The 24,213-nt window shown below is 42.3% G+C and overlaps 1 protein-coding gene across 2 annotated transcripts; it reads left to right on the top strand.

Moving 5' to 3' along the window:
• The first annotated feature begins 1,309 nt into the window (after positions 1–1,309).
• Positions 1,310–23,560, top strand: KCTD6 (potassium channel tetramerization domain containing 6). Of its 2 annotated transcripts, none has more exons than XM_081939111.1 (3): positions 1,310–1,380; positions 19,314–19,421; positions 22,042–23,560. In XM_081939111.1, the coding sequence occupies exons 2-3, from the start codon at positions 19,395–19,397 to the stop codon at positions 22,726–22,728; spliced, it is 714 nt and encodes a 237-aa protein (XP_081795237.1). In that variant the 5' UTR covers positions 1,310–1,380; positions 19,314–19,394; the 3' UTR covers positions 22,729–23,560. The 2 variants fall into 2 exon arrangements, with proteins under 2 accessions (XP_081795237.1, XP_081795238.1); XM_081939112.1 differs by lacking the exon at positions 1,310–1,380 and adding an exon at positions 17,961–17,992.
• Positions 23,561–24,213: the final 653 nt, after the last annotated feature.

Raw genomic sequence — 24,213 nt, 5'->3', positions numbered from 1 at the left:
TCCAGCGGGGCTTAAAATGGCGCGGGAAGCGCGGGGATGAGTTGGGACGGCGGGTCGGGCGCTTTAAGGGAAGGGGCGAGAGAGAGAGCCCCGCGCTCTTGGAGAGCGGGGTGGAGGGCCAGGCAGGAGAGGGATGTGCAGCCCGGGCGCCCTTTTGGAGACCAAGGGAAAGGGAGGTCGGAGCTCCCGGGCTCTTCGCGGGGAGGGCGAGTGGGGGATTGAAACGGGGCAGGGGGAACTCCGTCCCTGGGCTCCTCTCGAGGAGAGCGAGGCGGGCTGGCTCTTTTCTTTTGCGGGAGGGCTAACTTGGAGCGTGGGAATGCGGACGGCGTATGAAAGGGCGAAGAGGGAGTTCTGCAACCTTGGATGCTGCTGCTGCTGCCGCCGCCTGTTAATTCCCCACCGCCTCTCGCCCTCCTTTCCCCATAGGGCGCTCGCTTTTCGGTGGACTTTCTCCTCCCTCCCCCGTTGAGGAACGCGTGAACCCGTCAGGGCGTGTGACTTTCCTACCTGTCACTAAAGAGGGATCCTAAACTTGCTTTTCAAGAAATAAAAAGTGCTTGAGCGAGCGCGGTTAGGAGAAAAGCAAGCCATCCATACATCCAGCGGGAGCCCTCCAGATGCGTGGGGGCTACCCCTCGCATTGCAGCCATCTGCCCCGGCGAGGAAGAGTCAGCCATGTACAGTATTCCCCCTTTGGGGACTAGGTAGGGCTAGCAGAATATGTGTCTATAAAGTTTAAACTTAAAAAAAAAACAATAAAGGAGAGCGTTTGAAAAAAAGTGGGTTGATTGCCTTGAAATAATAGGGTTGCCTGGAGGTTTGGAAGCTGGTGAGGTGAGGTGGAAGGAAAGGATGCATCCGCAAGGAATTAGAATCCGTGGTGTGCTGGCAGGAGATGTCTCAAGAATGTCTAAGCAGGGAAAGATGTGCAGAAGAAAAATGTGTGTTTTTCTTTGCAAATCCAACTTCCTCTGTAACAATCCTTGGTGCATTCCTTTTAAAGTCACAAGGTAGCCCATTATTACATTAAGTAGCTTTGAAGATAAAATAATAGGTTTTTTTTTAATTTGTTGCTTGTCAGTTGTGGTTTCCCCCATCAGAATATTTATTGCACTGCAGAAAATCCATTTAACATTCAAGTGCAGCACTCTTCACTTACATTTCACTTTCTTTTCTGCACTGATTGTACAATCTTGAATGTATACACCAACCTAAACTTGGCTTTTGTGATACAGGATTTCAGTAGTCTAATGCAGTCAAGTTATTTTTTAAAATGATCTAGCTTCATTTTTTATTTGCTTCATAGGAATAAAGCCTAAATCTGAGAAGAGCTAGTCTGGTTGATTTGTACATCAAAATAGAGGTTCAGATTGTGCAGTAAGTACTGATAGGAAAAGATCAGTTTCAAGCAAATCCTGATGCCTGGGTCAGAAAATTCAGATGGCAGCTCCTGTTGTGATGATATAATATTTAACACTAATTAATAAATAAGCAGCGAGTTGATTTTCCTGATGATTGACCTGAGTCAACAGGTGTTGTTTATTTCTGCTTAATGATAGGTTCAGACTTCTCAGGAAGAGGATAAGTAGATGTTGCAAATTGATGGATAAATTGGGAAGCTTTCATAGGTGTTGGATGACCAGAGTTCTTAATCAGTGACATTAAACTAATTTCGGTAATTCTATCTAAAATGTAGCAGCTTGGCATAAATTTTAATGGTCTAATAGTTTTCATATCATTCTCATAATTTTGACTTGGAAGCTTTAGTCCATTTATGACTCTCTTATGGAATTTGAAAGAGTGATCAATTTATTATTGTAATTTCTTTGTTGTGAACTGTCCAATAAATTGAGAATTAGGCGTCATACAGGTTTATTGATGCTAGAGGAATGATAAATGATAAACAGAAGGAAGTGAAATGTAGGAATTATTAATAGTGGTCAGTCACAAAAGTGTTTTTAGGTGTGACACAGATATTCACACATTTATGGCTGTTTATTTCACAGTTCATTCATTTATTATTCCCTCCCTATCAGCCATGTCCATACATGTTCCTTGTTCAGCATATTCTATGTATCCCTCATGCAAACTGCGTAAAAAGGTATATTGTAAAAGTAACAGCTATGCCCCTCAAATTATTTTGAATTTAAAGTACATTGAATTGAGGCTAAAATTGAAATATTTCCCTGAGGCTCATGCATGGCTAAACTTAGAATTTCAAGCAAGTTCCGATGCCTGGTCTTAGTGTTCTGTTAGACAGTTCATGGTTGCCTGCCAGTTAGAATACTGTTGAAGGTTTATAAACCTCTTTTCAATCAATGAGCTGTAATTCATAATTCATTTATGAATAAAAGATGTTATGGGTTTGTGAGATTCCATAAGTGATTGCTGCATATTCTACCTACCCAGGACTACTCTTTGGTGTAGGATTGCTAAATGCAGAAGTAGTAATGCATCCTGAAATACAGTGTTGAATAGCTATTAGCAATAGAAATATTGCAATTTTCAGTTCTCTCTCTTGGTTTTCCTTTCCTCTTTTCAAAAACCAACCTCTTACAGTTACTGATCAGCTAATAGGTTGTCGGAAAATCTGTGAGGGGTGGCACCATCGATGAAAGATTTTTCAGGATAACGTAAGGAGGAATTGCTACATACACGAATAATTGAGTATATCTAATTATTTTAAATGTACATGATCAAAAATAAAATTTGGGTTTCGTTTTGGTCTTCCTTGCTCTGTCAATAATTTTGAGTGGTTTTGCTTTTTTGCCTTGGGGTGGTTAGTATACTAAGGAAAACTCCCCCCCTCACACACACACACAAAAGCAGGACCTCTGATATATCTAGAGTAGCTGATTTTCTGCTAGTGATAATGGATAATGGTAAGTATAGCTGGAGGAACACTATCATTGCTCCTTTAGGAATATTAAATGTACCCGTCTCATTCCTCGCACCTATTGAAAAACAATCATACCTCAAACTATGAATCTTGGTATTTTTCCACAGGGATTTTATCAATTTAAAGCTGTGCGGCTTGTGAGCCAGAAAAAAATTCCTGGTGAGGCTATATGCTAGGAAAGACTTCACTGAGGAAAGAGTAGGAACATTGGGGAAAACTGACAATATGTAATTTATTTATTAAACCTACATGCTATCCTTTTCACTCTGCAAAGTGACTCTGGTTGACTTACAATTTAAATAATATATTTAATGCTTAATTTTAAGGAACCTAAAACTTAGTGAAACCACAAATGTATTCTAAAAAATTTAAATAAACAGCAGTTAAAAGTAGGATGCCCTTGAAAGAAAAACTGCTGGAAAAAGGAGTTTTAAAGATGGAGGTATTAAAAAGAAATTAGAAATAATTTACTGAGATGAAAAAATAACAGGAGAAGAAGCCAATGTAGTTACACGAAAAGCTTAGTGAAAACATAAAGCTGTAAGAACAAATATAGGAAATGGAAAGAGGTTTAGGTCACACAGAATTATGCAGACTCTAGAACTGTGAAGTTGGTACCAAGACAAATAATAATACGAACTGAGGTTAGGGAAGGAAACCAATGGAAAGAGCTTATTTTGAAATGTTCACATTAAAAGAGAAAAAAGAATTCATATATTGCCAATATACTGATACAACTGATGGCAATTGCTCAGTGAGTACAACAAAATAGTGACAAAAAGGCAGCACTAGATAGCTCTTATTTTGGTTTAGGTATTTTCTAACAAAAAAGTATGTCTTCAGAAAATCTGAAGCGCTAAATGAAAAGACAGATTTGATGCTTTGGAAAGGATAACAACGTGGCTTGGGAATGGCTTTTTGCTCTGAATGAATTGAATCTGCAATACAAATGTATTAGCTGCTGATATGAATAAAATCAGACAAATTCCAAGTTTGATTGCTTATTTGATTTGGAAGGTACCTGGAGGGGTAAATAAATTGTACTTATGAAAAAGATGTAAGAGTTGATTGTGAACTGAATATGAACCAACAGAATGATAGGGCTAAAAAAAAAAGCAAACTTAATTTTTGCGCCATATTCTGCTTTGATTAAATATCTATTTCAAATATTGCTTCTTATAAGAAGGATTCAGAACATGCAGCCAGAATGATCAGGAGACCAGAAACCAATATTTACAAAGAAAGATGGAAACTTTTGTATATTGGTATCAACATTTAACCTTGAGAAAAGATGATCCTGTATTTTTCAACCTCCATGCTTCAAAAACATCATGAAAAAAAAGGTCACGATCAGAATTTTTTTCTGGAATAGTGGATTTAAGCTACAGGAAAGCAAAATTTAACTGAACGTTAGATGCAATTTTCCAGCAGTGGTGAGATGACTTTCATTGGATGAGTTCAGGGAGAAGCTAAACAACAATCTACTTGGAATGCCAGCACTGAACAGGAGGCTGGCGGCAATTAATTCCTTCCAACTCTGTGACTTTAGAGAGACTGATTCAACCTTTTTGTGTCTGGGTAAGAAACACCTTCAAGCGATTTCCACAGCCAAATGCTATCTAGATCAGTCATTGGTCCTGTGTGGTTGAATGTTACCTGAGCACGAACCTCAGTTTTTGGAGAATAGGTCAGAAGGAAGGGCTGAGGATTAAAGCAGTGAACTGGCCAGTGGAAATCAGAGAGAAGTTATTTCTTCAAGACTATGAACAAATTGTTTTTGTTATTCTGAGTCTTGTTTACACATGTATGCCCTACAGTAACCCTTCCTTTCCTGGCTTTTCATCTTGTTGTACTCAATCTATCCTTGTACTGCACAGGTATTTCCTGCATTAGATACATGATGGGTTTTTTTTGCTGTCCATTTGTACTTCATAGATAGAAGTCGTGTCAACAAAACCTTGCTATTTCATATCCTCCATGGCCCCAGTGGATTTACAGATAGTGTAAACTATGTTGCTGTAATGATATGCAAGGTAGAAATAGTAGAATGGAGCTGAAGTCTTTTGAATCCTGAAGATTTAAATGTCTTGCTTGGAAAGGAATATTGTATTTTATTGTGAGGCAAGTTTATTGTGAAGAAAGAGGGTCACATTCCAAAATGTGGGAATGGCCACAAAATCTAAATCTGACTTCATTTCATTTACAAAAGAAGGGTTGCTTAACTATTACGGCATAGCTGGAATGTGCCACTACTAATTTTTGCTTCAGAGTAGATTCTGCTGCATCAGAATGAAGTCTGGATTGGACTTCTCCATCACTGCAGGCCAGGGAACATACGCCCCTGTCGTTCAGAGAGCTGGCTGTTGCATTTATACATCTGTGAATGTTAGTTCTGGCTAGGGAGTGCTTAAACAGCAAAGCACAGAACAGGAAGTCAGATCAATCAATCAGCATATAGGATGCACACCTTCTCACTATTTGCAGGTGCTGTTTGGGAGGTGTGTGCATCGGTCCATGTGCAGCCATCTGCAAGCTACTGTATTTTTCAGACTATAAGATGCACCTTTTTCCCCCCAAAAAGAGGGAGATAATCTGGGTGCATCTTATACATTGAATACAACATTTTTGGCCTCCCGAAACCTCGCCCCATCTGCAGAAATGGATGTGCACAGGGTTTGGGAGGCCTGCAAAGTGCTCCTGGGGGCAAGGGAGGGCAAAAACGAGCAAAAAAATGGGCCATTTTTTGCTCATTTTGCCTCCCCCCCCCCAAGCCTCCAGGAGCACTCTATAAGCCTCCCAAAGCCTATGCATGCCCTAAAAACAGGCCCGTTTTCACAAAAAAATGGGCCAGTTCCCCCCCCCAGCCCCCAGGAGCAGTTTGCAGGCCTCTAAACTCTGCATGCCCTGTTTTTCACAAAAAATGAGGCATGCAGAGGGTTTGGAAGGCCTGAAGAGTACAAAAACTTTTTTAAAAAATTTACCTCTTCAAAATCTTGGTGCATTTTATACTCTGAAAAATATGGTATGTTGTGAAAAATGGTCATAAGTCACTTTTTTTCAGTGCCGTTGTAACTTCTAAAGGTCACTAAACAAACTCTTGTAAATCGAGGACTACCTGTATTGTAACTTAAGGTTTTGGTGGTATATACCTTTGGTAGTAGAACACTGTTGCTGGTAGAATCATGTCTTTTGTTGTATGCCTGGACAGTTTTTTCAGTGTGTCTTTCAAATTTTACAGTCTGGAAGCCTAACAAAACTTCTGCCAAGTTCTAGGATCCCTCAGTAGTGAATCTCTATGGTTCTGCTAGTTAGCATTCTTTGCCTAAAATCAGCAGGACCTGGATAATCCGAGAGAAGGGGATCAAGGAGTAAGCTGTGATTTACTTCTCCCATTTGTGACCTAGTAGATCAATAATGCCACAGTATGCCCAAAGTCACCAGAATACTTCCTCTGTACTATTATTATATTTTGTACTAACTTTGATTCCTCTTGCTTTGAGAAGCTCTTTAAAAATACCTTTCCTCCTCCATCTCCTCTTACATTTTTCTCCTTTCTGTCTTCTTTCTGCCAAATTCTGTTTTGTAAGGGAAGAAATTCAGCAGAAATAGCACTGTAGTTCTCCTTGAAGCTAGGACACATGCTCCATCTGTTAGATATATAAAACATTTCAGTGCCAGAGGCAGGAAGCTTGGTATAATGGGATGTAATTGTCAGTCTGGGAACAGCTTGAGGGCCTGACAGCGCTGAGTTGTATATGAAGGTTTCAGCCTCTTGTAGGGTAAATTCTTTTAAAACAGACCTTTTGAACTTTTGGGTTTTATCAAGACTAAAAAGTCAAAATGCTTTCAATGTCCTAGATGGGTAGAAAACCTGCCCATTGGTGGCAAAATGGGAAGAACTATGCGCCTTGTGCATTCCATTTCAGGGACTTTTGGCTAAAAGGAACTTGGATAAAAAATATGGAAAATATCTTGCTTGAAATAAACCAGTGCTCTGAATTTACACTGTGTAGTAAACCATGGCTTTATGGTGTTGCCTGATCCAGAAATCACTTACAAACATGACGGGCACAGAATGCTTGAAACTAAAAAAACCACATTATGTCTTAGGAGTGTGAAAATACAGATGTAGTAATTCTTGCTTATTTCCCTTAAGGTCATTTCACTGATCTTTTACAGGTAATGAAAGAGACATTCTTATTTGTTTGGCCCTATATTTGGACGTATGAATTCATTCTTAACCTAAATCACATATCTATTTAACTTATTTCTTGAAGTAAAGGAGAGAAGAAGGACAATCTATCATTCCTAGAAACCAATAAAAATGTTTTGTTTAGAATTGTCCAAAAATATATAATTTTACTCTTTGTTATTATAATGAATAATAATAATCAGACCTATTGTTACTTTTATGGAATGAGACTTGGCACGATGTGACAATGTCAAATAAATATGCATTTTTGTATTACAGGAACCTGGTACAAGCAATTTGCTTTGTGCTGTGTTGTTCATATTAACATACTAACATAATGAAATTCAATGGTGAAAAAAATAAGGTTCTACATTTAGGCAAGAAAAACAAAATGCACAGGCACAGTATACGTGGTACCTTGCTCAATAGTGGTGACGGTGAGAGGGATCTTGGAGTCCTAGTGGACAATCACTTAAATATGAGCCAGCAGTGTGCTGCAGCTGCCAAAAAAGCCAACACAATTCTAGGCTGCATAAACAGAGGATTAGAACCAAGATCATGTGAAGTGTTAATATCACTTTATAATGCCTTGGTAAGGCCACACTTGGAATACTGCATCCAATTTTGGTCGCCACAATGTTGAGACTCTAGAAAGAGTGCAGAGAAGAGCAACAAAGATGATTAGGAGACTTGAGGATAAAACATATAAAGAACAGTTGCTGGAACTGGGTATGTCTAGTCTTATGAAAAGAAGAAGTTGGGTGACATATCTCAGGGGTTGCTACAAAGAAGAAGGAGTCAAACTATTCTCCAAAGCACCTGAGGGCAGGAAGCAATGGGTGGAAATTAATCAAGGAGAAGAGAAACTTAGAACTAAAGAGAAATTTCTTGGCAGTTAGAACAAATAATCAGTGGAACAACTTGCTTCCAGAAGTTGTGAATGCTCCAATACTGGAAGTTTTTAAGAAGATGTTGGATAACAATGAAGTGGTATAGGGTTTCCTGCCTAAGCGGGATTGGACTAGAAAACCTCCAAGGTCCCTTCCAATTCTGTTTATTCTATTCTATTCTATTTTATTCTTGTCCTATATGTACTATTCTTGCACTTCTACTCTGGAGACTGATTCTGCGTATTTTTCACATTTTCGATTTTAAGATGGCTATAGTTTATGTAGAAATAAGGCCTTTCAGGAATTCTTTTATTGAAAGCTGCAGGGGAAAAAAAAACCCAGGTGAAACAATGCCATTTCTAAATGCAGCTTTATTATTTCCAGATTAAAATTGTTGATCAGAATCAGCAGCCCTGCTGTGTTTTCTTGTACAAGATAGACTACTTGGTGCTTTTTTAGCTTTATGCTGCATTTTAAAACAAGGTTTCTGCACAGTTCTGGAAATCTACTTTAATCAATAAGGCTGTGTGTGTGTGTTTTGTGTGGGGCAGAGCAAATGTGTCCATGTGTAAAAGGGCTAGGAAGCGCTTGCCTGAACCAATTGCTTTAATAAATTATGCATTCTGATGCTGCACAACATTATTGTGATCAAAAGCTATCTCGTCTGCCACAGAGAAGACGGGAAGATGTAAATCTTTTCTACTTCCCCCATAGTTGTTGTTTATTCATCAATTTAAGGCCTTGGGGACATTAAAAGTAATGAAAATTGGTCAGTGAATTTAAATAGATTGGTCAGACTGCTCTATGTAGGCAAGGAGTGTACATGGGATGTCGGTGGACTTCCAAGGCCATCCCGTCCCATACAATGAAACATCAGTGAAATTCTATGATAGTTTCCAATAGGATTTTTTTTTAAAAAGAAAATATTGTTGCTTGTGGTAACCTTTCTCATGAATATGTAGTAGGTTCCTCGGTTTTGAAAGAGAGAATGAAGGCTACTAGCAGCTTCTACCAAAGGCCCCATTTGTTTTCCATTATGTGTTTATGTAACTGAAGGGATTTTCACATCGTCCATTCATTTGTTGTTTCTTTCAAGAAACAGCCTATTCTTTAGAAAGCATTTTTGAAGCATAGACTTAGTTGTTCTTTTCCTGTACGTATTATTGATCAAGTGAACTAACCAAGTAGTCAAATGTGATTGCACCTGAATTTGATTTACTGCCTTGAGAAAAATTAGGCGTTTACATGTTCAGGCCTCATAAACTTCTTTTCATATTAAAGGGAATTGAGAACTGAGATTAACCTCTGCAGTTGGCAGTGGTTTGTCCAGCCTAGTCAACAGATTTGTTTGAAAAAATATATATACTGAGTCTTGTCTCTGAAAAGCCCTAGATGGTTTATACCAAATCGTAACTTAAAAGGATCCTTCCAAATTATAGCATCGTATGAAACACAAAAACCCAGCAATCAAAATATTTGGAGTATTAAAAAGAGCTGGGTTAAAATGGTAACTTATAATTATGTTTAATTCCTTCTTATATAAATAATGTTAATTTTGGAAGATTATTGAGTCTGAGCTCCCTTCAAATGCAAGCAAGAATGGCTCCTTTATATATACATCTTATCACACTTTCTAAGAGGGTAAAATAGATGAAGGGACCTAACTAGATTCCTAATTCCTAAAGCTTACAAATAAATGGATTTAAATTAATAGTTGGGGTACAGTGAGAGTGAACAGTATAATTTGCAACTAAGTAGTTTCTTAACTGCTTTACTTTATTTTTTATGGGGTTTTTAAATAGGTATTTTTTCAAACAATGGCATTTATTGCATTTCATAATTTAATTATAATTTATCTTGTATTCTATTGCTTTTGGTATTGTATTTTGTGTAATTTAATCACTTATTGAAATATTAGAAAAGTTAATTTATTAGTAATTTTAATACATCTCTAAATCCATTGTTTATTTATCTGGTCCTTCACTTTCTGGAGTCTTTTTCTTCTTTTTATGTACATATATTTTCCTCAAGATCTTCAGTAAATAATTTATATACTACCAAAACTCTCATTGTATTTATCTGTTTGTTTTCCAGTAGAGTGGAGGGAGGGGTCACAGCAGGGTTTAACACAGCCTGATTGGTCCATTTGACTGAGAGAAAACTTCTTAACCTTCGCCTTCTCCCGTTGGTTCCCAGTTTCCTCTCAGTCAAGGTCCAAGACACAGGTTTGGTTCCTAGTAGTAGAGTTTTAGTGGGTTTTATTAGTCAGTGTTAGTGTTGTTGGCACCTTGAATTTGGAGTTTTTATTTAAAAATTTTTTTCTAATGGTCCGCCTTGCAGGGCTGTTGTTCGATTGCCCTCAGGAGGCTGAGATAGTCAGTGGGGGGGGGCGCTTCCTCCCCCTCTCTTAAGGGATCGCTCCGGACTGGTACCTGGGGTCTCGGGTGTGCCGGGCGATCCTACGTGCTTTAATTTGTCTTCTTAAAACTTTCCGGTGAGGCTCGCAGCGCGCTGGGGCTTTTCGGCGCGAAAGCGGCTTTTCGGCTTCTAATTTGAACCGCTAGCTTCCCGGGCCGGTTACAGCCCACGGCAGCAGCGCGGAATCGTTTTTCTTGGTTTGGAAGGCTCCTAGGGGCTTAGGAGCTCAGCGGTGATTTAGAGAGTGTTTTGGGAAAGCGAGCTTGCAGCTGCAGGCATTGGCAATAGGGGCGAGGTGAGCGGCCATTTTTAGGCGCGCTTTTGAAAGCACCGCCCAAAAGAAGCCGGCGGCCATTTTGAGTCACGTGTTTGGGGCTTGCAACACGGAGAGGCTGTAAAAAACGTGGCTGTGCTGTTTGCAACTTTACCGGAGGCCCGGAGCAGGCGATTCTCACCAGCTGAAGGGCAATTCCTACCAAAAACCTCGTTCTGGAGCACGTGAGTGGGGATGGCAGATAGAACTGAGTCCCAGCAGGCCGCGCCAGCTCAGGCAGGCGAAGATCAGGTTGAGCCCACTCCCCCAGCTAGGCCTCGGGTTTCTAGGCCTTCAGCTGAGGACAGGCCTTCGAGAGCTCTGCAAAGGGATGAGCTCAGGCGATCCAGGGCCATCGAGAAGGTCATTGAAAGGGCTGAGAAGAGACAGGCCAGGGATCCTAGGCCCAGATCCAGATCCCCACACGTGGCGGCTTCATGCCCTCCCCCACCGGTGGCTAGGGGGTTCAGCCCTTCCTCTTCCTCTTCCTCTGCTTCCCCATGCAGATCTGTTAGGAGTCAGGAGCGGGGGGCGCCTCGCTCTCCTTCTGCTTTCCCGGGGATTAGGGAAGAAGATAGGGGGGATCCATTGGAAGGTACCTCTGCAGGTCCAGTTAGGGGTAGGAGATCCAGCAGGGCCTATGTGGCACCAGACTATGATTCAGAAGGAGATGAGGAGGATCTCGAAAACCTCCCTGAGAATCTCAAAAGGCTTATTTCTGCAGCCATTTCTAGGGGCATTTCCCAAAGGGACAGACCTTACCACCACAGTCGAGTTACTCCCTTTAGTAGGTCCAGATCTAGGGCTTCTTCGCCTTCCCTCATGAGTGAGGTCTCCTCTAGGGGGGAGGCACGGAGGGACGATTGGGGGTTCTCTGAGGAGGAGGATGCGGCTCCTGAGCCGCCTCGCTCTTCCAATCTTTTCCTCCAGGCCATGTTCAAACCATTGCTTAAGAAGGCTAGGAGGACCACAAAGGTGGGCACGGGGGACCCCACGGTCCCACCGCCCACGGATCCGGACATGGTCATGTTCTCAGCGACGGCCACCAATAAGGAGGAGATTCCTGCCCCTCCTCTTTTCTTAGAGGTAGCTACTAGCCAATGGGCCCGTCCTTCTAACTTTTCCCCACCTGGCAGCAACGACCGTCGCGCCTACAACATGGAAAAGTCTTTTGTGCAGGCTATTCAGCTTCCAGTTATAGATCAGCCCATAGCAGCTTTAGTTTCCTCCTCTCCAGTAGTTTTGGGGGACGCGGCTGACAAACTTAAGGCAGAGGACAAGAGGGCGGAGCTCACTTTACGTAAAAATTTTAAAGCCTCAGCATGGGCGGTGCGGGCAGCGGCTGCTGCCTCGTACTTTAACCGTACTACGGTCATGTGGCTCCGCCGGCTCCAGGAGCGCATTCCGATCCAGGAGGAGCGCGCTCACCAGGATTTGGCTAAAATAATGGCAGCGTGTCAGTATTCGGCTGATGCGACCCTAGACGCAGTTAGATTTGGTTCAAGTGCTTTGGCCACCTCTGTGGCCTCTCGTAGACTTTTGTGGCTCAGGAACTGGCAGATGGACTATAAAGCCAAGTGGGACCTAGTAGCTGCCCCCTTTGAGGGTCCAAATTTGTTCGGGGCTTCCTTAGACCCGATTTTGGTGGAAAACAAAGATAAAAAGAAAGTTATGCCTACATCCACCAAGAAGGCGGAGTCCCGTAGTCATCCCTATCGCAGGCCCCAGTTCAAGTCTTATGACAGGGATCAGGACCAGCGATACCAACCGTACAGGCAGGACAGGTCATTTCATAGACAGAGTTTTCAGGACCGTTCTAGATATCAACCGCAGTCCAAGCGGCCCTTTCGTGGGGGGGGCGGCCGCCCCTTCCGCAGAGGGAAATGACTCGAACCCGAGTCATCCCATCGGAGGCCGCCTGGCACTGTATGCGGACGAGTGGGATCGGATCACGTCAGACGGTTGGGTCAGGGCGACCGTTCGCCACGGCCTAAGGTTAGAATTCCTCTCCAAACCCCCAAGTTTTTTCAAAGTTTTTCCCCCGGCTCGGGACCCGAAGCGTCGTCGTCTCATGGACCTCGCGGTCGCCCATCTTCTAGAAATCAGGGCAGTGGAGGTCGTTCCGGAGCCGGAGAGGGGTCTGGGCTACTACTCCCATCTGTTCGTAGTTCCAAAATCCTCGGGGGGTTGGAGGGCAATCCTCAACCTGAAACGCCTAAACCGCTACCTAGTATACAGGCGGTTCAAGATGGCGTCCCTGAAATCCATTCTGCAGGGCATTCGGAAGGGGGATTACATGGCCTCAGTAGATTTGACGGAGGCCTACCTCCACGTCCCCATCCTTCAGTCTCACCGGTGTTATCTCAGGTTCTCTCACCGGGGCAGGCATTACCAGTACCGGGCTCTCCCGTTTGGTCTGGCCTCAGCTCCGCGGACGTTCACCAAGGTCCTGGCAGCACTGGCGGCTTACCTGCGTTCCATTCCGGTGAGACTTCAGTGCTACTTGGACGACGTCCTCGTTCAGGCAGGGTCCCTCCCCAGGGCCAAGTCGGATCTTCGGCTGACGATCCGTTGGCTTCAGGCGTTGGGGTTTTCAGTGAACTTTCCCAAGAGCCACCTGTCCCCATCCAGGCAGATTCTACACCTAGGGACAGTGATAGACTCTGAGTCAGGGAGGGTCCGTCTGTCTCCAGAGCGCTTGTCCAGCCTTCGCCAGCTGGTCTCCTCTGTACAAAAAAGACGGTCTGTTTCCATCCTGACCTTGTCTCAACTTCTGGGGAAGATGGTCTCTTGCATAGGGATAGTGCCCTGGGCCCAGCTCCACCTGCGACCTCTCCAGTGGGCCTTGATCCCGGTCCAGAGAAGGATGATGAGCAACTCCTTGCGTCCAGTTCCTCTACCGGTGGAGGTGAGACTCTCGTTTCGGTGGTGGTTGTCCCCAGCACTGCAACAGGGGGCTTGTTTTTGGGAGCCCGAGAGAGTCACAGTGACGACGGATGCCAGCCTCTTCGGCTGGGGGGCCGTGATGGACTCCGACATGACCCAGGGACGTTGGTCTGCCTCGGATCTCCGCCACAACATCAATTGGCTGGAGCTAAAAGCCGCGCGGCTTGCTCTAAGGACTTTTCGTCATCACCTGCGGGGGCGCCATGTCCTCCTGCTTACGGACAATGTGGCGACGAAGGCCCATGTCAATCGCCAGGGGGGCACCCACTCACGTTCTCTCTGGCGAGAGGCGCAGTCGTTGGGCTTGTGGGCGGAGAGACACTTGGCCTCCATAGTGGCGGAGCACATCTCAGGAGTGTCCAATCTTCAGGCGGATTGGCTGAGTCGCACAACCCTAGACGATGGCGAGTGGCAACTGGGCCCGGAGTTGTTTCGGAAGATATGCAGCAGGTTCGGCACACCTCGGGTGGATCTGTTCGCCTCCCCCGACAACGCTCAGCTGCCCCGGTTCTTTACCCGGTTCCAGTCTCCGTCGGCGGAAGGAGCGGATGCTCTCAGGAGCCGATGGCCCCCGGGTCTCCTTTATGCCTTTCCTCCCCTTCCCCTCGTTCCCCGTACGATAGGGAAGATAGTCACAGAGAGGGCTCTCGTTATTCTGTTAGCACCATACTGGCCGAGGAGACCCTGGTTCGCGGACCTGGTCCAGCTGTCGGTAGCAGACCCCTGGAGGATTCCCCCGGGGGAGGTCGTTCTGAGTCAGGGGGCTTTACATCACCCAGGGCCTCAGTGGCTCCATCTGACCGCCTGGCTCTTGAACGGAGGATCCTGAGGGGGCAGAGACTTTCGTCAGGAGTCATAGCCACCTTAGAGGCGTCTAGGAGGCCGTCCACGGTTAGAATTTACAATGCCACATGGAAAGCGTTTGCGAAGTGGTGCATTCCTTTGGGGTTGGATCCTTCTAGGGCTACCGTCCCAGACGTGTTGGAGTTCCTCCAGAAGGGGTTGGAGGATGGCTTGTCGCATAATACGCTCCGGCGTCAAGTGGCGGCTTTGGCCACCATTCTGGGGGGGGAGGGTTCCCCCGTCCTTTCCCGGTCTCCACTGATTAAGCGTTTTCTGAAGGGGGCGGCTAACATCCGTCCGCCTCCGGTTCATAGGTTTCCGACCTGGGATCTGACCCTGGTTCTCCAGGCTCTGACGAGCTCCCCGTTCGAACCACTTAGGACGGTACACATGCGTCTGCTTACCCTTAAGGTGGTGTTTTTAGTGGCCATTACATCGGCCAGGCGCATTTCAGAGTTGGGGGCCCTTTCTTCACGCAGCGACCTGTGTGTAATACACCAGGACAGGGTGGTCCTTCGCTTGGATCCTTCGTTCATTCCGAAGGTGAATTCACAGTTTCACAGGGCCCAGGAGGTCGTGCTCCCGAATTTTTGTCCCAATCCCTCGAGAGAGCGGGAGTTGGTGTGGCATAAGCTGGACGTTCGCAGGGCTGTTCGCATTTACCTAAAGCGAACTGAGGGCATTAGGAGGACGGAAGCGTTATTTGTTTCTTTTCGTCCAGGCTCGTTAGGATGTAAGGTGTCTTCTTCCACCATCGGACGATGGATTAGGTTGGCCATAGTTGAGGCTTACGGGGCTTCTGGGAAGACTCCCCCATCGGGGATCACTGCGCACTCCACCCGCAGTGCGGCTACTTCGGCGGCTTGGGCCACCAGGGCACCTTTCGAGGATATTTGTAGGGCGGCGGCCTGGGCTTCCCCCACACCTTTTATTAGGCACTATCGTTTGGATACTTATGCCTCGGCTGAGGCATCCTTTGGCCGGAGGGTCCTTCAGAGGGTGGTGGCCGATTCTTCACCTGGGACCCAGTCGGCCCGCCCGGGGACGTAGCGTGGGTATGTCCCTGCTGTGACCCCTCCCTCCACTCTACTGGAAAAAGAACGTTGGTCTTACCTGAACGTTTTTTTCTGGAGTAGTGGAGGGAGGGGTCACATTTCCCGCCCTAGTTAGTTAGTTAGACAGGGTCCGGGAGGTGTAGAATCGGGAGGCCCCGGGGGGGCTTGTTCTTGTTTGTGTTTGACTTGCAGTTGTTGGCCGTGACATCGCGGAAACTGGGAACCAACGGGAGAAGGCGAAGGTTAAGAAGTTTTCTCTCAGTCAAATGGACCAATCAGGCTGTGTTAAACCCTGCTGTGACCCCTCCCTCCACTACTCCAGAAAAAAACGTTCAGGTAAGACCAACGTTCTTTCTTTTTAGTTAGCCCAAATGGTGTATTATACCGCAGCATTTTTTGTCTCAATGTATTTAAAATCCGCTAATATAAATGTAATGTAAAGAAGTAAACAATTCAGGATCCATTATACCCCTGTGGAATTGAAACTACAATGATATTCAAACCAGTTGTGGCTGTTGTAGAACTCCAGCAGTCATATTCCCTGCTGGTTTCCCACAAGCAAAATCAATGGGGAAGCCAGTAGAAAGTCATAATTGGACCACACATAGTTATTCTGTTTGGTCTGTCCATGCTAATTCTTTTTATCTCTTTAGGTTAGTAAATATTGACTTGTTATTGAAGTTGTTTTGCCACTACAGTATATATTTTTTATTTTTTAATTTTGTTTTGGGTTTTTTTTTTCATGGGCATTGGGGTAAAAAAAATACGAATGTTTATTTTCGTCATATCATACTACACTACTTTATCTCAGAGGATTGGCCAATGGGCCACAGGGTTGTCAATAATACATTAAAAAAGAGAAACGGATTACCAAGCTTAAGTGAGTCACCAAAAAGCCATGCCTTACGAGTTGTTTGGTCATAGAAAATATATGCATAGCAGAGGATCTCAATAGACAAATACTGTGCTTCCCTAAAAATAAGACAGGGTCTTATTTTCTTTTGATCCCCGAAATATGCACTTGGTCTTATTTTTGGGGAGGTCTTATTATTTTTGAGGTGCAGGATGTGGCGAGCATGGTCACCTCATGGCTGCTGCTGTGTTGCAATATTTTTGAAGAGGGCTTATTTTCGGGAAAGGGCTTATTTTAGCGCATGCGCTCAAAAGCCCAATTGGGTTTATTATCTGGGGAGGGCTTATTTTAGGGGAAACAGGGTAGGTAACTATAGAAGATGAATAAGGGGCATGCCTAAGCGCACCAACGTGCCTACCATCTCTGTCCTAATGTTTCTTTTTATTCGCATCCATTTCATGGATCCAAAATCATGTTTATACTTACATATGTTGTCTAATACATGTTTGACGACATAAATAAAAAATAAAATACATGGGAGAAGATAGCCATTTAAGTATTCTGACCCTAAACAATTTAGTGGATCTTAGCACTTAGAAATAGGGAGTCAGTTTTTTCAAACAAGGGAGCCATCATGCTCCATGACTCAATCTTGCTTCGCAATTGGGCTACTACACTATGGATCAACCGTAGTTTCTAAATAAATTCCAGTAAGGCACATGTGATGAAACTGAGACCTTGGTAAGATCTGCATCTTTCAGAAGTAAGAATAATTGGTAATGGACTTAATGACTTAAAACACATTTTCTTCTGCTGATACAACTTGCAACTTCGGATGTTAAATAGGCAGTACCAGAGATATGGGATGGTGCAAATGTATTGTACTGTGAATAGACAATATCTAGAAATAGGTCACCATTTTTAGATCTGGTTTAGCGGCTCTCTATTCACTCTTTTTTTCCTTTATCCTCACACTTTTTCTATGAAGATACATTTTAACTACATTTTTCAATATAGGAAACTTGTATTTTGGGGTATAATGAGATTTCTTTTTAAAAAATGAGTGTGACACTGCTGTTTTTAACTAAGCATTAAGCTTTCATTGATCTTTCGCTAAATATTGCAGAGGAGTCTTGTTCTGCTGTGGGCGTGGGTCACCATTTGGGATGATTTATAATAATTCCCCATTGTAAGAGGCAAAGAATGATATATGTGAACTTCTTTTTTTGCTTATGCAGTGTAATGAAAGGCAACCCATTACGTGGTACTAGAAACCATGGTTTTCCATAATAATGGCCAATTCCCAGCTTGCTATTTATTAGAGAGCAAAATTTTAGCTTTGGAGAAGAAAGTAACACCATCCAGAGCTGTAGCTTGGGAAATTTGTTAGGGATGTAGCCCTAGTATTGGGTTGGCTGTGTGTGTGTGTGTGTGTGTGTGTGTGTACATACATTATTTGCTATGATTGAAATAATGTATCTTCCACTTTAAATGCTCAAGTGAGATGTGATTGGATGCTGTTGCTTTAACCAGCCATAAAAGGGAGTAGGAACTACTATTGTTTGTTCCTGGTTGTTCCTGTATGTTCTTCGTGCTTGTTATTGGGGTTGAATACTGTATATTGGATGGTGGCTACACTGTATGTTAGTTACCTGTCTACATGGTGAATCGTGAGTTGAGCATCTGTAAACCAACGTGTTGTATCATAGACTGTGTATATATTTCAAGACTACTTATCGCTTGTTTTGGAGAATGTTTATCCTACTTTATTTTAGTTAACGCAAGTAAAGGTATCCTTGTTTTAACTTCGGCAGATGTGATTGATAGAGTGACTATTCAGCGGCACATTCCTTGCTACCTTCTGCTACTCAACTCTAGTCTCCAAAAGGAGATATACTTAACAAAATTAAAAAAAGTATTCTGGGGGAAGATAGGAATGATAGGAAGATAGGAAGATAGGATTTACTCAGCTGTACAGTTCTGTTAAACCTTTTTATCCTCCTTCGTATCTATTTATCTATTTAATTTTAATTGCTTAATTTTATAGTTATTTATATGATGTATTTTCGATATGGACTGTACACCGCCCCGAGTCCCTTTCGGGAGAGGGGGCGGTCTATAAGCGCTCAGTAAATAAATAAAATAAATAAACCATTTCCATAGAATATTGTTGCCAAGAAAAATATACAGACCATATTATTACCAGGAATTGAGCTCTACTTGAGATGGACTTTAGTCTTGCCCATCTCACTTAAACTTGAATGAAAAATAAAAGTTGTAGTTATTTTTCATATCAAAATCTTCTCATCTCTTATATGTTAGGCAGGAATGGCATATTGAATAAGAATACTAGTTCGTACTAGCATTCTTATTCCTATAATATTTTTGGGGATAGGAGTTTTGAAAAATCTGAATTGTTTCAAAAACCTTATCTGTGTTTGTTTCTAGAACAACCTTTTCCAGTAAAAACAACTAAAAATGTTTTAGACTAAAAGATATTATTGCAAAATCTTCTTGTGGACTTTGGACTCAAATCCATAAAAATGTACTTGATAATAAATGCTTTAGTAATTCGGGTGCTGTCATCTGGATTAGAACATTGTTAAAATATACGCTGAAATAATTTGTTTTATTATTAAAAAATCAGGCTGAAAACACATGCATAGTTTATGTTGAAATCTTTCTGTCTTTCCATTTCTCAGCCAGTTGTCGTATTTCCTGGGAGGCTGTATAAGGTTCAGAATAGTCAGGATGCAGAAGGGATTCTATCTTATTTGATTTAATTTGTGTTTCTTTGTAGCTGCCATCCAAGATAGAGACAACTTGCTTTTTATGTTTATTGTTAGTGCTCCTAATGTACAATGCTTTCTCTCCCCCCCCCCCCCATTCTCCACCAAACAGAGTAAGAGTAAGTGGTGAATTCTACATCTTTTCAAAAACACCAGATAAATCTAGATTTGTGTAGACCGTGCATTGGAACAGATGGATAATGGAGACTGGGGACATATAGTAAGTATTTCTATTGTTCAATAACATACATTTTTCAGAATATAAAAAAATTCTCATACAAAGTGGTGCTGTTATAGTTATTTTAATCCTAAAGCTAGGTTTAAAATATTAAAGATGTCACAGACCTATAGCAAAAGTTAATGTGCTAAGCTAATTAGAGGGAGAATTCAGAGATCCTGTTTATGCTAATTGGAAAGCCCTTTTTATGCATTGGATGAAGTTAGGTTATTTTGAAATGGTTAATCTGAGAGCACTCAGACTCTGTCAGTTTATATATAAAAAATTCTCGTTTCTCCCCTATGAGTGGTCTTCCTCAGTTTTGGATCCTCCATCAGATGCCTCGGAGTTTTGGGGTTTAGCACAGTATCTTTGTTGTTCCTAACTCTGCCATTACCAAACATTTGAGAACCAGTTTGGTCTAGAAGGTTAAGTCACTAGACTAGAAAGCAGGAGACCATAAGTTTTAGTCCCACCATAAAAGCCAGCTGGGTGGTTTTCAGCCAATCACTCTATCTCGGCCCAACTCACCTCATGGGGTAGTTGTTATGGAGAAAATAGGAGGAGGAAGATTTATTGGAAATGTTCACTGCCTTAATTTAGTTGTAAAAAATGATAAAGATAGGATATAAATAAGCAAATTAACTTCTAACTCACAAGAAGAATTGAAATGGTATGTGGGCGCACATGCACATATATCTAAGGTAAGGAGAGGACTAACACAACGATGCTTAAATAGTGGAGGTAACAGAAATTAAATGATATTAAGCTGAAATGGAGGTTCAAGAGGAGAAATTTCATGCAACCATTTTTTTCAGCAAAACTGACGTAGTGATCCTATTTTCAATTAATCTCTGCCTGCTAGAATGGCTGTTGTGAGGTGAAACCTCATTCAGTAAAGCTTATATTGGAGAATTTCTCAGTTGTCCTTTGGATGTTCTAGTTAATTCAAGTGAACATCTCTAGTTTCACAGCACTGTATTCCAAAAAATGTCTGTGTACTTTGGATTCTGCCCCATGTTCTTTCTGCATTATTGCTTTTTCAGTGAAGCAGTAACAAACTGCTTTCCAATTGTGTTTTAAGTAACCATTGCTACTTCAACTATTTCCTCCAATAAACAAGGAAATGTTGCAACTTGTTTACCTTTTCTAGAGCCTGTATGTCTTATTTAAAAGAACCTTACACGCCAGAAGCAATTTATACTTTCTCTGATGCACATTTCAGAATCACTGTTTTTCAGTGGTACAGTTTTTAAAATAAATTAATTGAGTGAGGGGTGGGTTTTTTTTGTTATTTTGAATAGAATAACAATGAAAAGGACCTTGGAGGTCTTCTATTCCAACCCCTTGCTTAGGCAGGAAACCCTATACCAGTGATGGCTACGTAACCTTTTTCTCTTTGTGTGCTAAAATCATGCGAGCGTGCCCACACCCATAATGCAATGCGCCCATGCGCATGCATGCATTACCCCGTGCTCCGGGCATGCATGCAACCTCCCCACGCTTCTACGCATGCACATGACACCCCATGTGCCCTGTTTTGGTCCTAGCAGGCCTCTCTGAAGCCTCCTGGGACCAAAAATGGGGCGCAGGGGGAGCACAGCACTGTCCCCCCCCATATGTGCATGCATCTCCCACATGCAATGCAGAGACCTGAAAATCAGCTGACCGGTGGGAGGTGCGCGCACATGCGTGGTGGAGCTGAGCTGGGCAACGGCTCGCATGCCTGGAGAGAGGGCTCCATGTGCCACATGTGGCATGCGTGCCATAGGTTCGCCATCACGGCACTACACCATTTCAGACAAATGGTTATTTGATTCTTCTGAAAGCTCCATTCAAATCTGATACATTGATCCTTCGACATTGCAGTCTTTTTAATATATTATTCAATTGGGTTGTTGTTGTTAAGCTATCCTGGAATTCAACCAACAGGGATACCACTTTAAATTGTGATCTATTGTATTTGCTTAGCTTTTTAGATATCTGAAAGAAGGTCAGTTAGAAGGTTAAACCTGTTTCCCATTCCAGAGAGATGGAATAATGGGTTAAAATTACAGAATGGCAATTTCCACTTAATGTTTGAAAAATACTTCTTAACAATAACATTAGTTCAAACTGATAAGGAGTTGTTGTTTTTTAATATGCAGATGAATTATGGTGATTTATTAAATAAAGGTAGTCCTCATCTTATGGCTACAATTCAGCCCAAAATTTATGTTGTTAAGTGAGAAATTTGTTACGCGAATTGGTTCCATTTTACGATTTCTCGCCCCATTTGCTAAATGAATCACTACAGTTCTTAGATTAGTTCAACGTTTGTTAAGTGAATCTGGTTTCCCCATTGACTTTGTTCGTCAGAAAGTCAGAGAAGATGATCACATGACTCCGGAACACTGCAGTTGTCATAAATGTGAGTCAGTTGTCAAGCATCCGAATGTAAATCACATGACCTTGGGGATGCTGCAGTGGTCACGTGTGAAAAATGGTCATAAGTCACTTTCTTCAGTGCCGTTGTAACTTTGAATGGCCACTGTTGTAAGTCGAGGACTACCTGTATTTAAAACCAGGTAACGTGCTCATATGAGAGTAAAAGAGTTCTGAAACTTACTTTTTCCTCCCTAAGATGACTGAGCCGATCACTCTAAATGTGGGTGGACACTTGTATACGACATCGCTTACAACTCTCACGAGGTATCCTGATTCAATGTTGGGAGCCATGTTCAGCGGCGATTTCCCGACTGCCAGAGATTCTCAGGGCAATTACTTCATTGACCGAGATGGGCCACTTTTCCGGTACATTCTCAACTTTTTACGAACCTCAGAGCTAACACTACCTTTGGATTTTAAGGAATTCGATCTGCTTCGGAAAGAGGCGGATTTTTACCAGATCGAACCCTTAATACAATGTCTGAATGATCCTAAACCTTTGTATTCCGTGGATACTTTTGAAGAGGTAGTAGAGTTGTCTAGTACACGCAAACTATCAAAGTACTCCAACCCGGTGGCAGTGATCATCACACAGCTAACCATCACAACCAAGGTCCACTCATTGCTGGAAGGCATTTCCAACTATTTCACCAAGTGGAATAAGCATATGATGGACACCAGGGACTGCCAAGTTTCTTTCACATTTGGCCCCTGCGATTACCACCAAGAAGTCTCTCTCAGAGTCCACCTGATGGAGTATATAACAAAGCAAGGCTTCACCATCCGAAACACGAGGGTCCACCACATGAGTGAACGAGCCAATGAAAACACAGTCGAGCACAACTGGACTTTCTGCAGGCTGGCGCGGAAATCAGATGATTGATTTTCCGTTCGTTCTCTTGTTTTTAATTTTCAAGAAGATGACCCGGCATCCTTAGAACAATGCATTAGGAATGGGTCAGGCTTTGTCTAAAACAGTATTGGAGGCTTTCTGTTCTTATTTTGCTATGAGTATTTATTATTGGTTTTTAAAGACTGAAGAGTGGACATGTGCTGGACTCTTCTGTCTTTTGTCTCGTGAGAAACGTATGCATGTGGCTGCTCTTAATATTATGACTTTTTGAAAACAAGGGATAAACAAGAGGACATCCTTTAAAAATATGGCAGATGATCACATTATAACATTTGTCTTTTGTTATGGTCATGGACCACAATATAGAATGATAAAAATCAGCCTCCAGGTTTAAACTGTTTAATCCATCTCCTTACTATTACAGTGTCTGGGAACAAGAGTTAAAGAGTTAAATAAGGAGTTAAAACTGGAGAAATTCCTTCTGGAATCTGGATTGTCCCCAGAAATGGCTACGGTTCTTTTGGAGATGAAATACTACCATCATGTAATCTAACCTTGTTTTTCCTTAATCAGCGAGTGAACAGTATTATAACAATTTAGTTACCAACAAACCTCCATTGCTTTTATTTTCCAAAATGCAGCATTTTGCAGTTAAGGCAACTGTTCCTTTCTATGCATTATAAATCAAGCAACCAAATATTATATCTGCAGCTATGAAAGTACAATTAGAAGTATTTATACTGGATTCTGAATGCAAATCCATCCTGTGGTAGAAATCCTTATTTTTTAATGCCATGTGCAATATTATGTCCAAATGTAATGCTTTTCAACAAAACGCTAATAAAACACAGTCTGGAAATTATATTTGCAAGCTGTTTGTTCCTATCTATTTTCCTACTTATTTGTTTTATACTCTAGGACATGTAATAATGGCAAAGGAAAGAACATTTAAAATAGAGACAGAACTTAAAATTATTGGCTAGGCTTTTCAAAGCACTTGTAAATGGAAAATAGGCTGGACAATGCAAATGACATTTTCTTAGAATAGGAGCCAATATGCCGTACCTCCTCTTCTGATCTCTGCCCCATCTGATAATTAAATAAGTTGGCATGCTATACAAAGCCCTACTCTCTAGTGTAGCGTTTGTTCCCTAGGGGAGCCTTTGGCCTCATGTAAGGCGTTCTTTGAAAATGAAGTGAGTTGGGGTGCAGGGAGCAAAAACTGGTTGCAGAAGCAAGTTCATCATTTTGGTTCTGATAAATTGCCTTTTTGCCTATGCCGTTTAGAGCAATTGTTTCATGAATAAGTATCTTTCCATGGCAATCCTTTGTTGACAATCTTCCCAACATGATCTCAAAATTCCAAGGATCCGTTCAGATACAGGCATATTATTCTTTCCAGTATAGAGTCTGAATACTTGGTCCATTTGGCCCAGAGCTCTTTAAAATTTCCAGTGGTTTACTTTTGCTTATGAACCTTGCATTACACTTTAGAACTAACCTTGATGAATATTT

Source organism: Natrix helvetica, assembly GCF_964273705.1.
Source record: "Natrix helvetica genome assembly, chromosome: 1".
NCBI lineage: Eukaryota > Metazoa > Chordata > Lepidosauria > Squamata > Natricidae > Natrix > Natrix helvetica.
This window is presented reverse-complemented; position numbering and strand designations above follow the sequence as displayed.

Excerpts from the sequence above, each read along its gene's own strand:
- KCTD6 (XM_081939111.1), top strand. The coding sequence starts at position 19,395 with ATGGATAATGGAGACTGGGGACATATA. Across the intron at positions 19,422-22,041 it reads ATGGAGACTGGGGACATATA|ATGACTGAGCCGATCACTCT; the intron begins GTAAGTATTTCT and ends TTCCTCCCTAAG.